Source organism: Tachyglossus aculeatus, chromosome 5 (genome assembly GCF_015852505.1).
Source record: "Tachyglossus aculeatus isolate mTacAcu1 chromosome 5, mTacAcu1.pri, whole genome shotgun sequence".
NCBI lineage: Eukaryota > Metazoa > Chordata > Mammalia > Monotremata > Tachyglossidae > Tachyglossus > Tachyglossus aculeatus.
The window spans coordinates 41489027-41504028 of NC_052070.1; the positions used below are offsets into that span (position 1 = coordinate 41489027).

The 15002-nt window shown below is 44.2% G+C and overlaps 1 protein-coding gene across 2 annotated transcripts in view; it reads left to right on the top strand.

Moving 5' to 3' along the window:
• The window catches only part of DFFB (DNA fragmentation factor subunit beta), a 35638-nt gene extending 22651 nt beyond the window's left edge, over positions 1-12987 (top strand). The window contains exons 5-7 of one of the 2 annotated variants that reach the window (XM_038746125.1): positions 2754-2921; positions 9391-9491; positions 12234-12987. In XM_038746125.1, the coding sequence (XP_038602053.1) occupies positions 2754-2921; positions 9391-9491; positions 12234-12453 (489 nt within the window). In that variant the 3' untranslated portion in view covers positions 12454-12987. The remainder of the gene's footprint in view (positions 1-2753; positions 2922-9390; positions 9492-12233) is intronic. The other variant, XM_038746126.1, reaches the window with a different exon arrangement.
• The last annotated feature ends 2015 nt before the right edge of the window (positions 12988-15002 follow it).

The window sequence follows — 15002 nt, forward strand, 5'->3', positions numbered from 1 at the left end:
GCAGCTGTCTGCTGATGGGTTTGAGCAGACAGGGCACCCGACCGTGAAAATATTCGCTTGTACCTCACAGTAGTAGTAGCAGTTGTAGTATTTGAATGCCATTGTGGCCTATCAATCAATCAATTGTATTTATTGAGCGCTTACTGTGTGCAGAGCACTGTACTAAGCGCTTGGGAAGTCCGAGTTGGCAGCATATAGAGACGGTCCCTACCCAACAGTGGGCTCACAGTCTAGAAGGGGGAGACAGAGAACAAAACAAAGCATATTAACAAAATAAAATAAATAGAATAGATATGTACAAGTAAAATAAATAGATAAATAGATATGAATAGAGCAAATTAACAAAATAAAATAAATAGAATAGATATGTACAAGTAAAATAAATAGATAAATAAATAGATAAATAAATAGATAAATAAATAAATAGATAAATAAATAGATAAATATGAATAGAGCATATTGACAAAATAAAACAAATAGAATAGATATGTACAAGTAAAATAGACAAATAAATAAATAGATAAATGGATAAATAAATAAATAGATAAATAAATAAATAGCTAGATAAATAAATAAATAGATAAATATGAATAGAGCATATTGACAAAATAAAATGAATAGAATAGATATGTACAAGTAAAATAAATAGACAAATAAATAAATAGATAAATAGATAAATAAATATGAATAGAGCAAATTAACAAAATAAAATAAATAGAATAGATATGTACAAGTAAAATAAATAGATAAATAAATAGATAAATAGATAAATACATAAATAGATAAATAAATAGATAAATATGAATAGAGCATATTGACAAAATAAAATAAATAGAATAGATATGTACAAGTAAAATAAATAGACAAATAAATAAATAAAGAGATAAATGGATAAATAAATAAGTAGATAAATAAATAAATAGATAGATAAATAAATAAATAGATAAATATGAATAGAGCATATTGACAAAATAAAATAAATAGAATAGATATGTACAAGTAAAATAAATAGACAAATAAATAAATAGATAGATAGATAAATATATAGATAAATAAATAAATAGGTAAATAAATACATAAATATGAATAGAGCACGGACCTGGGTGTCAGAAGGACCTCGGTTCTAGTCCCAGCTCCGCCACTTGTCTGCTGGGTGACCTTGGGTAAGTCACTTAACTTCTCTGCGCCTGTTACCTGTAAAACGGGGATTATGACTGTGAGCCCCATTTGAGACATGGACTGTGTCCAACCAGATTACTCTGTATCTACCCCAGCGCTCAGAACAGTGCCCGGCACATAGTAAGTGCTTGACAAATACCATTAAAAAAAAAAAAAATTGGATGAAGTGCTCTTACAGGGAGTCCAGGTAGAAAAAGATTTGCAAGTAGAGTAACCAGAATAATCGGCTAAATATTGGAATTCACCAATATACACAAGAGCTGAGGCTGGGTATAAATAAACTGTAGACGTGGCTATTGGGTTCTATCAACTGTGTATTGGGTTTTGAGAGCTGATAAGGGGAGGCTTGTTGGAGACGACAGGGTTTTGGGAGGGCTTGGAGTTGTGTGGTGTAGTGGTTAGCGCACAGGCCTGGGGGTCAAAGGGTCATGGGTTCTAATCCCGGCTCCGCCACTTGTCTGCTGGGTGACCTTGGACAAGTCACTTCACTTCTGTGGGCTTCAGTTCCCTCATCTATAAAATGGGGATTGCGACTGTGAGCCCCACGTCGGACAGGGACTGTGTCAATCAATCAATCAATCGTATTTATTGAGCGCTCACTGTGTGCACAGCACTGTACTAAGCGCTTGGGAAGTCCAAGTCAGCAACATATAGAGACAGTCCCTACCCAACAGCGGGCTCACAGTCTAGAAGGGGGAAACAGAGAACAAAACCAAACATATTAACAAAATAAAATAAATAGTGTAATAAATATGTACAAACATATATATTTACAGGTGCTGTGGGGAAGGGAAGGAGGTAAGACAGGGGGATGGAGGGGGGACGAGGGGGAATAATAATAATAATGGCATTTATTAAGCACTTACTATGTGCAAAGCACTGTTCTATGCGCTGGGGAGGTGACAAGGTGATCAGGTTGTCCCATGTGGGGCTCACAGTCTTCATCCCCATTTTCCAGATGAGGGAACTGAGGCCCAGAGAAGTGAAGTGACCTACCCAAAGTCACCCAGCTGACAAGTGGCGAAACCAGGATTTGAACCCTTGACCTCTGACTCCAAAGCCCGGGCTCTGTACTTCCCAAGCTCTTAGTACAGTGCTCTGCACACAGTAATAATAACAATAATAATAATGGCATTTGTTAAGCGCTTACTATGTGCAGAGCAATGTTCTAAGCGCTGGGGGGGGATACAAGGTGATCAAGTTGTCCCACGTGGGGCTCACAGTCTTAATTCCCATTTTACAGAGGAGGGAACTGAGGCTCAGAGAAGTGAAGTGACTTGCCCAAGGTCACACAGCAGACAGGTGGCAGAGTCCAATTTCATTTGCTTGTATCCACTCCCAGCGCTTTGTACTGGGCCCCGCGCATAACGCTTAACAAACACCATTATTATTCTTCTCATTTGGGCAGGGAGAGGGCTCAGGCCGAGAGGAAAATGGGAGCCAGGAGCTGGAGGTGGGAGACGAAGAGCACCGGCGTCGCCAAGGACGTCGGGCAAACTCTAGACCACGTCCGTGTGGCTCTGCGGGGAGACTGATTTTTCCTTTTTTTTTTTTAAATACTGCTTTTCTCACAGGTTAACACTTGCGTTTCAGCCATCGGTCCCAAGGCTCAGGCGGAATACCTGAAGATTATCGGCTGCATGGGAGAGAAGCTGAAAGCGGCCCAGTACAACGGCGGGTACTTTGACAGGCGAGAAAAGAGGGCCCGGCTCTGTACGCCCGAAGGCTGGTTCTCTTGCCAGGTGAGTTGTCTGCCTTGCCCAAGATGAATCTATAATTTATTTAGGTGTTCATATTAATGTCCGTTTCCCTCTGTAGACTGTAAGCTCTTCGTGGGCAAGGACTGTGAGCCCACCTTTTAGACTGTCAGCCCACTCTTTTAGACTGTGAGCCCACTGTTGGGTAGGGACTGTCTCTATGTGTTGCCAATTTGTATTAGTCCAGTGCTCTGCACACAGTAAGCGCTCAGTAAATACGATTGTTGATGATGTGTCCAGTTAATGTTTTTTTAATGGCATTTATTAAGCGCTTACTATGTGCAAAGCACTGTTGTTATATGGTACTCTCCCAAGCTGTTAGTATAGTACTTTGCACACACTAAGCGCTCAATAAATACGATTGATCAAATTCCCCCTTCTAGACTGTGAGCCCACCGTTGGGTAGGGACTGTCTCTATATGTTGCCAACTTGGACTTCCCAAGCGCTTAGTCCAGTGCTCTGCACACAGTAAGCGCTCAATAAATACGATTGATTGATTGAATGAATGAAGAGCAATATGAATAGAAGGAGGGTCTGCTGTTTATCCCAGCTGAACAGAAGGGCAATATGAAGGGAGGGCTCCTCAACGAAATCCAACGGTCTTTGGACAACTGCATCATCATCCGCAGTATGTATAGGATGCCTTCTGGGGACAGAGCAGTGTACTGAATGCCTCCTGTGTGCAGCGCATCATACCTAGTATATACTGCGTGCAGCGTGCTGTCCTGAATAATAATAATAATTATGGCATTTATTAAGCGCTTACTACGTGCAAAGCACTGTTCTAAGTGCTGGGGAAGCTACAACATGATCGGTTGTCCCACGGGGGGCTCACAGTCAATCCCCATTTTACAGATGAGGCAACCGAGGCCCGGAGAAGTGAAGTGACTTGCCCAAAGTCGCACAGCTGACAATTGGTGGAGCCGGGATTTGAACCCACGATCACTGACCCCAAAGCCCGTGCTCTTTCCATTGAGCCACGCTGCTTCTCAATTTGGGAACGTAAAACAGATGATATAAGAAACAGTCCCCGCTTTCACCCCCCACTGCAAGGATGGAGGGCTTGGCGTTAATAAAAAAGAAAAGAATGCAAATATTAAGTAGATTATTATGAAATGGGCACGGTTGGAGTAATCCCAGATCCTCCAAACCCTTTCTGTTTTACAACTTCAGGCTGATGGTAGAGGATATTCAGTTAACTAATTGACAGATGGACTAGAAATAATTGGGTCCTCCTCCTTCAGAGCCCTTCTAAAATATTATCTTCTCCCGAAATCCCTCCCTGATTAACGTTCCTGGTTGTTTCCTTCTATCAACCCCTTGTTTATTCGTTATTTACTTCACATCTACCTGCTGTTTGTGGCTTTCTCGTAACTAGAAAAATCAGCATCCATTGTAGTCTCTACTGCCTCTCCTCCGTTAGACTGTGAACATGTGGAGGGCTGGGATTATACTTTTCACTTCTTTATATAATCCCCAAACACTGTGCACAGCGGTCTGCGTACAGGAGACTTTCAAGAAATGCTTTTCCTACTGTTGTTGTACACTCGGAAATTAAAATGTGCTCTGCTGCTAAGGTTCGTATCAGGAAAACACACAGGACGCTAATGCATTTAGGGACTGACCGTTGCTCTGAAAAAGTCGTAATAGATTCAATTCCCCTGAATATAATAATAATAATAATAATAATAATGGTCTGTGTTAAGGTTTTTTGTTTTTATATGGTATTTGTTTAGTGCTTACTATGTCATCATTATCATCAATCGTATTTATTGAGCGCTTACTGTGTGCAGAGCACTGTACTGAGCGCTTGGGAAGTACAAGTTGGCAACATAGAGAGACAGTCCCTACCCAACAGCGGGCTCACAGTCTAAAAGGGGGAGACAGAGAACAAAACCAAACATACTAACAAAATAAAATAAATAGAATAGATATGTACAAGTAAAATAAATAAATAAATAGAATAATAGAGTAATAAGTAGAGTAATAAGTAATAAGTAGAGTAATAGAGTAATAAATAAATAGAGTAGTGTGTCAGGCTCTGTACTAAGTCCTGGGGTACGTATAAGCTAATCAGGCTGGACACAGTCTGAATCCCCATTTACAGACGAGGTAACTGAGGCATAGAGAAGTGAAATGACTTGTCCAAGGTCACACAGCTGACAAGTGGTGGGGCTGGGATTAGAACGCAGGTCCTTCTTACTCCCGGGCCGTGCAATATCCAGTAGGCATGCTGCTTCTCAGTACACTGTACTTCATAATAAGTACTTATTATGTGCCCGGAACTGTAGTAAGCTCAGGAGTCCATTCAGGATAATCAGGTCAGATAGAGTCCCCATCCCACCTGGGGCTCACAGCATATTGAAACTATGGTAGTAGTAATAATAATAATAATAATAATAATGGCATTTCTAGACTGTGAGCCCACTGTTGGGTAGGGACCGTCTCTATATGTTGCCATCTTGGACTTCCCAAGCGCTTAGTACAGTGCTCTGCACACAGTAAGCGCTCAATAAATACGATTGATTGATTGATTTGTTAAGTGCTTACTATGTGCCAGGTACTGTACTAAGCACTGGGGTGGATACAAGGAAATCAGGTTGGACACCATCCCTGTCCCACAGTGGGACTCACAGTCTTGATCCCCATTTTACAGATGAGGAAACTGAGGCTCAGAGAATAATAATAATAATAATGATGGCATTTATTAAGCGCTTACTATGTGCAAGGTACTGTACTAAGCTCTGGGGTGGATACAAGGAAATCAGGTTGGACACCATCCCTGTCCCACAGTGGGACTCACAGTCTTGATCACCATTTTACAGATGAGGTAACTGAGGCTCAGAGAATAATAATAATAATAGTGATGATGGCATTTATTAAGCGCTTACTATGTGCAAAGCACTGTTCTAAGCACTGGGGAGGTTACAAAGTGATCAGGTTGTCCCACGGGGGGCTCACAGACAGTCTTAATCCCCATTTTCCAGATGAGGTCACTGAGGCCCAGAGAAGTGAAGTGACTTGACCAAAGTCACCCAGCTGACAGTTGGCGGAGCCGGGATTTGAACCCATGACCTCCGACTCCAAAGCCCGGGCTCTTTCCACTGAGCCACGCTGCTTCTCTGTAAGCATTTGTTAAGTGCTCACTATGTGCCAGGCACTGTACTAAGCGCTGGGGTGGATACAAGGAAATCAGGTTGGACACCATCCCTGTCATCATCATCATCATCAATCGTATTTATTGAGCGCTTACTGTGTGCAGAGCACTGGACTAAGCGCTTGGGAACTACAAATTGGCAACATACAGAGACAGTCCCTACCCAACAGTGGGCTCACAGTCTAAAAGGTGGGCTCAATGGGACTCACAGTCTTGATCGCGATTTTACAGTTGAGGTAACTGAGGCTCAGAGAAGTGAAGTGACTTCCTCAGGGTCACCCAGCAGACGGGTGGCAGGGTGGGATTACCTCCGAGCTCCAGGCCCGGGCTCGGCCACGCCGCTGTAGACGTCTGTCGGCGAATGGTGGCACGTCAGAGTGGCTGCCGGGCTTGTAAATGGGGGGCTTCGGTTAGGCAAGAGCCCCCTCCCGAGCTACCAGCTCATTCCCTCTGTCATCATCATCATCATCAATCGTATTTATTGAGCGCTTACTGTGTGCAGAGCACTGGACTAAGCGCTTGGGAAGTCCAAGTTGGCAACATATAGAGACAGTCCCTACCCAACAACGGGCTCACAGTCTAGAAGGGGGAGACAGAACAAAACCAAACATATTAACAAAATAAAATAGAATAGATATGTACAAGTAAAATAAATAGAGTAATAAATATGTACAAACATATATACATATATACAGGTGCTGTGGGGAGGGGAAGGAGGTAAGATGGGGGGGATGGAGAGGGGGACGAGGGGGAGAGGAAATGCGTCGGATGTAGTCTAGCGTGGTGGTAGCGAGGTCCCCGGGCTAACACAAATCAATCAATCAATCGTATTTATTGAGCGCTTACTGTCTGCAGAGCACTGGACTAAGCGCTTGGGAAGTACAAGTTGGCACCATATAGAGACGGTCCCTACCCAACAGTGGGCTCACAGTCTAGAAGGGGGAGACAGAGAACAAAACCAAACATATTAACAAAATAAAATAGAATAGATATGTACAAGCAAAATAAATAAATAAATAGAGTAATAAATACGTACAAACATATATACATATATACAGGTGCTGTGGGGAAGGGAAGGAGGTAAGATGGGGGGGATGGAGAGGGGGACGAGGGGGAGAGGAAACACGTTGGATGCGTCGGATGTAGTCTAGCGTGGTGGTAACGAGGTCCCCGGGCTAACACAAATCAATCAATCAGTCGTATTTATTGAGCGCTTACTGTTTGCAGAGCACTGGGCTAAGCGCTTGAAAAGTACAAATCCGCAAACATATGGAGACGGTCCCTACCCAATAAGTGGGGTCACAGTCTAAAAGGGGGAGACAGAGAACAAAACCAAACATACTAACAAAATAAAATAAATAGAATAGATATGTACAAGTAAAAGAAATAAATAAATAGAGTAATATGCTATGCTGTGAGTTCGTATCCCGCCTCCCCCACATGTCCGCCGTGTGACCTCGGGCAAGCCACTTAACTTCTCTGTGCCTCAGTTCCCTCATCCGTAAAATGGGGATTAAGACTGTAAGCCCCACATGGGACAACCTCATCTCCTTGTATTCCCCCCAGTGCTTAGAACAGTGTATATAGAACCCTGTATATATGTATATATGTTTGTACATATTTGTTACTCTATTTATTTTACTCATACATATCTATTCTATTTATTTTATTTTGTTAGTATGTTTGGTTTTGTTCTCTGTCTCCCCCTTTTAGACTGCAAGCCCACTGTTGGGTAGGGACTGTCTCTAGATGTTGCCAACTTGGACTTCCCAAGCGCTTAGTACAGTGCTCTGCACACAGTAAGCGCTCAATAAATGCGATTGATGATGATGATGATGAACAGTGCTTTGCACATAGTAAGCGCTTAACAAATACCAACCAAAAAAAAAAAAAAAAAGCTAATCCTGGCCCTGCTGCGGTGTGATGAGCGAGTCTTGCCATTTAAAGTAAGCGCTTAAGAAATACCAACATTATTATTATTATTATTTACAAATGGCAAATGGCATTTCCTTCCCTCCTTCTTTCCTTTCTCCTTCCTTCCTCCTTTCCCTTCTCCTTCCCTTCTCCTTTCCTCCTTTCCCTTCTCCTTCCCTTCTCCTTTCCTCCTTTCCCTTCTCCTTCCCTTCTCCTTTCCTCCTTTCCCATCTCCTTTCCTCCTCCTTCCCCATCTCCTTCCCTCCTCCTTTCCCATCTCCTTCCCTCCTCCTTTCCTTTCTCCTTCCTTCCTCCTTTCCCTTCTTCTTCCCTTTTCCTTTCCTCCTTTCCCATCTCCTTCCCTTCTCCTTTCCTCCTCCTTCCCCTCCTCCTTTCCCATCTCCTTCCCTCCTCCTTTCCTTTCACCTTCCTTCCTCCTTTCCCTTCTCCTTCCCTTCTCCTTTCCTCCTCCTTCCCCTCCTCCTTTCCCATCTCCTTCCCTCCTCCTTTCCTTTCACCTTCCTCCTTTCCCTTCTCCTTCCCTTCTCCTTTCCTCCTCCTTCCCCTCCTCCTTTCCCATCTCCTTCCCTCCTCCTTTCCCATCTCCTTCCCTCCTCCTTTCCCATCTCCTTCCCTCCTCCTTTCCTTTCTCCTTCCTTCCTCCTTTCCCTTCTCCTTCCCTTCTCCTTTCCTCCTCCTTCCCCTCCTCCTTTCCCATCTCCTTCCCTCCTCCTTTCCCATCTCCTTCCCTCCTCCTTTCCTTTCTCCTTCCTTCCTCCTTTCCCTTCTCCTTCCCTTCTCCTTTCCTCCTTCCCCATCTCCTTCCCTCCTCCTTTCCCATCTCCTTCCCTCCTCCTTTCCTTTCTCCTTCCTTCCTCCTTTCCCTTCTCCTTCCCTTCTCCTTTCCTCCTTTCCCATCTCCTTCCCTTCTCCTTTCCTCCTCCTTCCCCTCCTCCTTTCCCATCTCCTTCCCTCCTCCCCTCCTCCTTTCCTCCTCCTTTCCCATCTCCTTTCCTCCTCCTTTCCCATCTCTTTTAGACTGTGAGCCCACTGTTGGGTAGGGACCGTCCCTAGATGTTGCCAACTCGTCCTTCCCAAGCGCTTAGTCCAGTGCTCTGCACACAGTAAGCGCTCAATAAATACGACTGATGATGATGATGATGATGATGATGATGATGATGATGATGGACCTTGCGGAGCTGGTGGGTTTCATCTCGCTCCTCCGTGGGTAGAGCCCGGCCCCCGGGTCTAGCCGCTAGGTCTAGCCGGTGGGGATCCGCGCTGTTGGTGGTTTGCCCCCTGGATAAAGCTTCTTCGGGGGCCCGGCTTTTCCCAGGGGATGATGGCAACTAACCACGACCCCGTTCTGTTTGGGTTTCAAGGGTCCGTTTGACATTGACAGCTGCTCCTCCAAACATTCCATCAACCCTTACAGCAACCGAGAGAGCCGGATCCTTTTCAGCACGTGGAATCTGGATCACATGTGAGTGGGAAATGAGCTGGGTTTCCGCCAGCCCAAACCACAGTAATGGTAGTAGTGGTACTCTTTGCCTGGCTCAGTGGAAAGAGCACTGGCTTTGGAGTCAGAGGTCATGGGTTCAAGTCCCGGCTCCGCCAACTGTCAGCCGTGTGACTTTGGGCGAGACACTTCACTTCTCGGAGCCTCAGTTCCCTCATCTGTAAAATGGGGATGATGACTGCGAGCCCCACACGGGACAACCTGATCACCTTGTATCCCCCCAGCACTTAGAACAGTGCTTTGCACATAGTAAGCGCTTAACAAATGCCATTATTATTATTATTATTATTTGGGCAAGTCACTGCACTTCTCTGGGCCTCAGTGACCTCATCTGGAAAATGGGGATTAAAACTGTGAGCCCCCCCGCCGTGGGACAACCTGATCACCTTGTAACCTCCCCAGCGCTTAGAACAGTGCTTTGCACATAGTAAGCACTTAACAAATGCCATCATTATTCTTCTAGACCGTGAGCCCGCTGTTGGGTAGGGACCGTCTCTATATGTTGCCAAGTTGTACTTCCCAAGCGCTTAGTACAGTGCTCTGCACACAGTAAGCGCTCAATAAATACGATTGAGTGAATGAACCAGCGCTTAGAACAGTGCCCAGTGCTAAGAACAGTGCTTCGCACATGGTAAGCGCTTAATAAATGCCATCATTATTATTATTATTATGAACCTTGTAACCTCCCCAGCGCTTAGAACAGTGCTTTGCTTACAGTAAGCACTTAACAAATACCATTGTTATTATTATTATTGATGCCAGTCTACTTGTTTTGTTTTCTTGTCTGTCTCCCCCTTCTAGACTGTGAGCCCGTTGTTGGTAGGTATTATCTCTATCTGGTGCCGAATTGTACTTTCCAAGCGCTTAGTACAATGCTGTGCACACAGTAAGCGCTCAATAAATACGATTGAACAAATAGCAAATTGTATTGTATTGTTGTATTGTACTTTCCCAAGCACTTAGTACAGTACTCTGTACCCAGTAAGCACTCAAATATTCATTCATTCAGTCAGTCGTATTTACTGAGCGCTTACAGTGTGCAGAGCACTGTACTAAGCGCTTGGAAAGCACCAGATAGAGACAATACCTACCAACAACGGGCTCACAGTCTAGAAGAGGGAAGACAGAAAACAAAACAAGTAGAAAGGCACCAATTGCATCAAAATAAATAAATAGAATTATAGATAGCTGCACACCATTAATAAAATAAAGTAGAAAGGCATCAATTGCGTCAAAATAAATAAATAGAATTATAGATAGCTGCACATCATTAATAAAATAAATAGAATAATAAATAGGTACATATATACACACAAGTGCTGTGGGGCGGGGAGGGGGGTGATGGGAAGGGGAGGAGGAGCAGGGCAAAAGGGGGGCTCAGCCTGGGAAGGCCTAAATGAATGAATAGTAAGACTATTCAGTCAATTGTATTTATTGAGCACTTACAGTGTGCAGAGCACTGTACTAAGCACTTGGGAGAGTACAACATAAAAATAAACATATTCCCTACCCACAACAAGCATACAGTCTAGAGGGGGAGACTGACATTAACATAAATAAATTAAAGACTACTAGACTGTGAGCTCATTAATTCATTCATTCATTCAATCGTATTTATTGAGCGCTTACTGTGTGCAGAGCACTGTACTAAGCACCTGGGAAGTACAAGTTGGCAACATATAGAGACGGTCTCTACCCAGAAACGGGCTCACAGTCTAGAAGGGGGAGACAGACAACAAAAAACACGTGGACAGGTGTCAAATCATCAGAATAAATAGAAATAAAGCTAGATGCACATCATTAACACAATAAATAGAATAGTAGATATGTATAAGTAAAATAAATAGAGTAATAAATCTGTACAAACATATATACAGGTGCTGTGGGGAAGGGAAGGAGGTAGGGCGGGGGCGATGGGGAGGAGGAGAGGAGAAAGGGGGCTCATTGTGGGCAGGGAATGTGTCTACCAACTCTCGTATTTTTTTGTGTGTTGTACTCAAGTGCTTAGTACCATGCTCTGCTCACAGTGAGTGCTCAATAAATACCATTAATTATTGAGCCCCCTCAGGTTGCAGTGCATTGTACTTACTGCTTGGGAAGGTACAACAGAAGAACGAGGCACATTTCCAGGCCCTTAAGGAACTTTAATTGTAATGGTCAGGGGGTGAGGGGGACAGACATGAAAATATGTACAAATAGAGTAATCCGAATAACTGAACAGTTGACTATCCGTGAACAAAGAAGTGCTGAGGGTGGGTGTAAATAAAAACATGGCCAAGATGGCTGTTAGGTTGACATGGCAAGCCATGGGGGGTTGGGTTTGTTGGAGGAGGTGGAATTTTCGGACCGAGTGTGACTTCTATCCTTTTTAAAAAACTATACGCGATTCAGGAAATGTGGGTGGCAGATCGTTGGGCTGTTAAGATTTACATTATGCCGCCTTTCCTGTTCCACTCAGCTGCCACAACTCTTCCAGAAACCATCCCTTCCCCATCCTTCGAGGGCCCAGTTTTCCAATTTCCTCCTGGATCCTGCCCCGCTCTTGGGCGTTAAGTGACCTGCCCCTCAAACTAGTGGCAATTACATTTTGATTGAGTAAAAGTCATTTTCCTTTCCACCTCATTTTGGCAGAAGAGGGAAACCGCGGGCGTCGGGCTCGACGTTACCGAGATGCTGACGGGAACCTGTTTCGAACCTGTGTTGCAGAATAGAAAAGAAGCGCACCGTCGTCCCGACCCTGGCAGAGGCCGTTCGGGAACAAGATGGAAGAGAAATAGACTGGGAGTACTTCTACGACCTCCTCTTTACCTCAGAGAATCTCAAGTTAGTGCACATTGCCTGCCACAAGAAAACCAGTCATAACCTCAGCTGCGACAAAACCAGGATTTACAGAGCCAGGGCAGCTGTTCCCCGAAAACGCAAGTGAACTGCTAAGCATCCCTTGCTGGACTTTGCCAGCGACTTTTGCGGGGGGATAAAGGAACCGTAGAACAGGGCTATTGTCTCGTACCATCCCGGCTCCTGCCGAGAGCCTTTTGGGCCCTTCCTTCCCTGAAAAATGGATGCTCTCGACGCGTTTTTAAAAGGCAGAGATCGTGGATTTGGTACACTGTGGGAAATACCTTAGCTAAGTGGAGGCCCAGTGAATATTACCTCATGACTCCCTCGTATTGCTTTTCGCTTCCCTAACATCGTGGCTGTTTGACCGTCTTTCTGGGCATACTTCCGCTGCCTGAGAAGCAGCTTGCCATAGTGGAAAGAGCATGGGCCTGGGAATCAGAGGCCCTGGGTTCTAATCCTGGCTCTGCCACTTGTCTGCTGTGTGACCTTAACTCCTCTGGGCCCGTCTCGACCGTCAACTGGGGATTAGATCTTATTTCTTCCTGCTTCAGACTGTGAGCCCCAAGCGAGACAGGGACTGTATCCCACCCGCTCGATTTGTGTTTATCCCGGGGCTTAGAACAGCGCACTGTGAGTCCGCTGTTGGGTAGGGACCGCCTCTATATGTTGCCAACTTGTCCTTCCCAAGCGCTTAGTCCAGTGCTCTGCACACAGTAAGCGCTCAATAAATACAATTGAATGAATGAATGAATGCTCAACTCATAGTAAGTGCTTAACAAACACCATAATAATTTTCCAGTTTTTAAATTTAATGCTCAAGTCAGTTCTCCTTTGAGAACAAGTGAAGTAATTTTATAAAAAAAAAACATTTTTATACTTTTGTAATTTTCTTAATAAAGAAAATCTCATCATGGAAAAAGGGGTTTTTTGAGTATATGTGCACATCCTGGTGAACACGAGTAGTAGTACTATTTTAAGTAGCAGTCACTTAAGGTATAAAGAGTGCTGTAATGTAGGGGTGTGTTTTTTGAAGAACTTTGTGAGATGGGAAAATCACATAGTAGTAACCACTGATTCGAGAGGAACTAATGGGTTGGGGGTGTTTGAAGCTACCAACACGATTGGGCTTTTGTGAAACCAATGCTGCTGTTACTGTTATCATCATCACTAGCAGAAAACTATAGACCACTGCCACTTATTACTCTACCGTGTTACGTACTGTAAAGTTAACAAAAAACAAACAGAAAAGACAGTAGAGTAAGACGGGTTGGAATGGGTAAGCAGTAACAGCACACCGTGACCGATTCCACGGACACGTAAACAAACGTTTCTTATTCCAGAAATTGTGGCTTACAGTACACCAGAACATATTCAGGCAGTGGGGAAGACTGTACCATGATTGTTCCATCATAGTAAAGCCTAATCATCTTAGTACAGTGCCTGGCATGTAGTAGGTGCTTAAATACCACAATTGTGATGTAATGAAAACATTATTGCAGAGTTAGGTGTTCTCTGAGTGGGCTTTTTTACAATCCCACAGAACAGGGACCTTTTACGTGGTTTCCTTTGTGAAAAAATTCCTGGTTGTTGGCAGCTCGCTGAAGACGACTTGATCTTCACTGGGCTATAGACAAACAGACTTAAGGATGACTTAAGGACATACAGTAATAGCGGGAGCCCCTGTCTTGACCACACTCCCTGCCCAGGCCTTTGTTAGGCTGTGGTGTTTGTTGTTTGCTGCACATTTTTTCCTTTTGTCTTTCTGTCTCACAATCCCCGAGAAGTTCCTGCTCAAATTAGGCAGAGGCGGGCCCTTTTTGGATCACAGTGCTGGTCTATCCATGGCAACCGGCTCCCAATTACGAGCTGGGATGCAGCATCGCCTGAGGTTCGGTTGTCTAGATCTCTACGTTTCTCCATTCTTGCTTTGTTTCCCAGTTTCAGCTTGTGCTGCTGCCGTTGCCTAGCGTCCTGTCCACTTTTAAATCGAAATCGTCTTGATCCAGTCTGTGAGAAAAAGAAACTGCTAAGCATTCCATAAAGAACGCAATTTCACGTGACCGTAGGCTTTGGGGGAATACAGGGCATGGCAGAGAAAGGAGCCTAGAAGCGAGCCTGTCCTTTCCTTGCTTTCTGGCAACATTCCCTTCCTCAAATCCAATTTCTGGGTCACCCCTTATTAATTAATCAATGGTATTTGACGAGTGCTTACTGTATGCACAGCACTGTACTACAGCGCTTGGGAGAGGACAGTGCAATTGACAGGCCCAACCCCTGACCACAAGGACCTTACAGTCTAGAAGCGGGTCAGACACTAAAATAAATCAGGGGAAATGGGAGAGTGTAAAGATAGGTACCTAAGTGAGGTGGGTAAATATCAAGTGCTTATAAAGAGTACAAATTCAAGCACATAGATGATTTAGAAGGGAGGGCAAGCAAGGGGAAATGAGGGTTTAATCAGGGAAGGCCTCTTGGAGATGTGATTTTAATAGGGCTTTGAAGGTGAGAAAGAGTAGTGGTCTGTCAGATACGAAGGGAGAACTCTAGGCCGGAGGGAGGAAGTGACTTAAGGGGGTTGGCTGCAATAAGGATGGCATTTATTAAGCGCTTACTATGTGCAAAGCACTGTTCTAA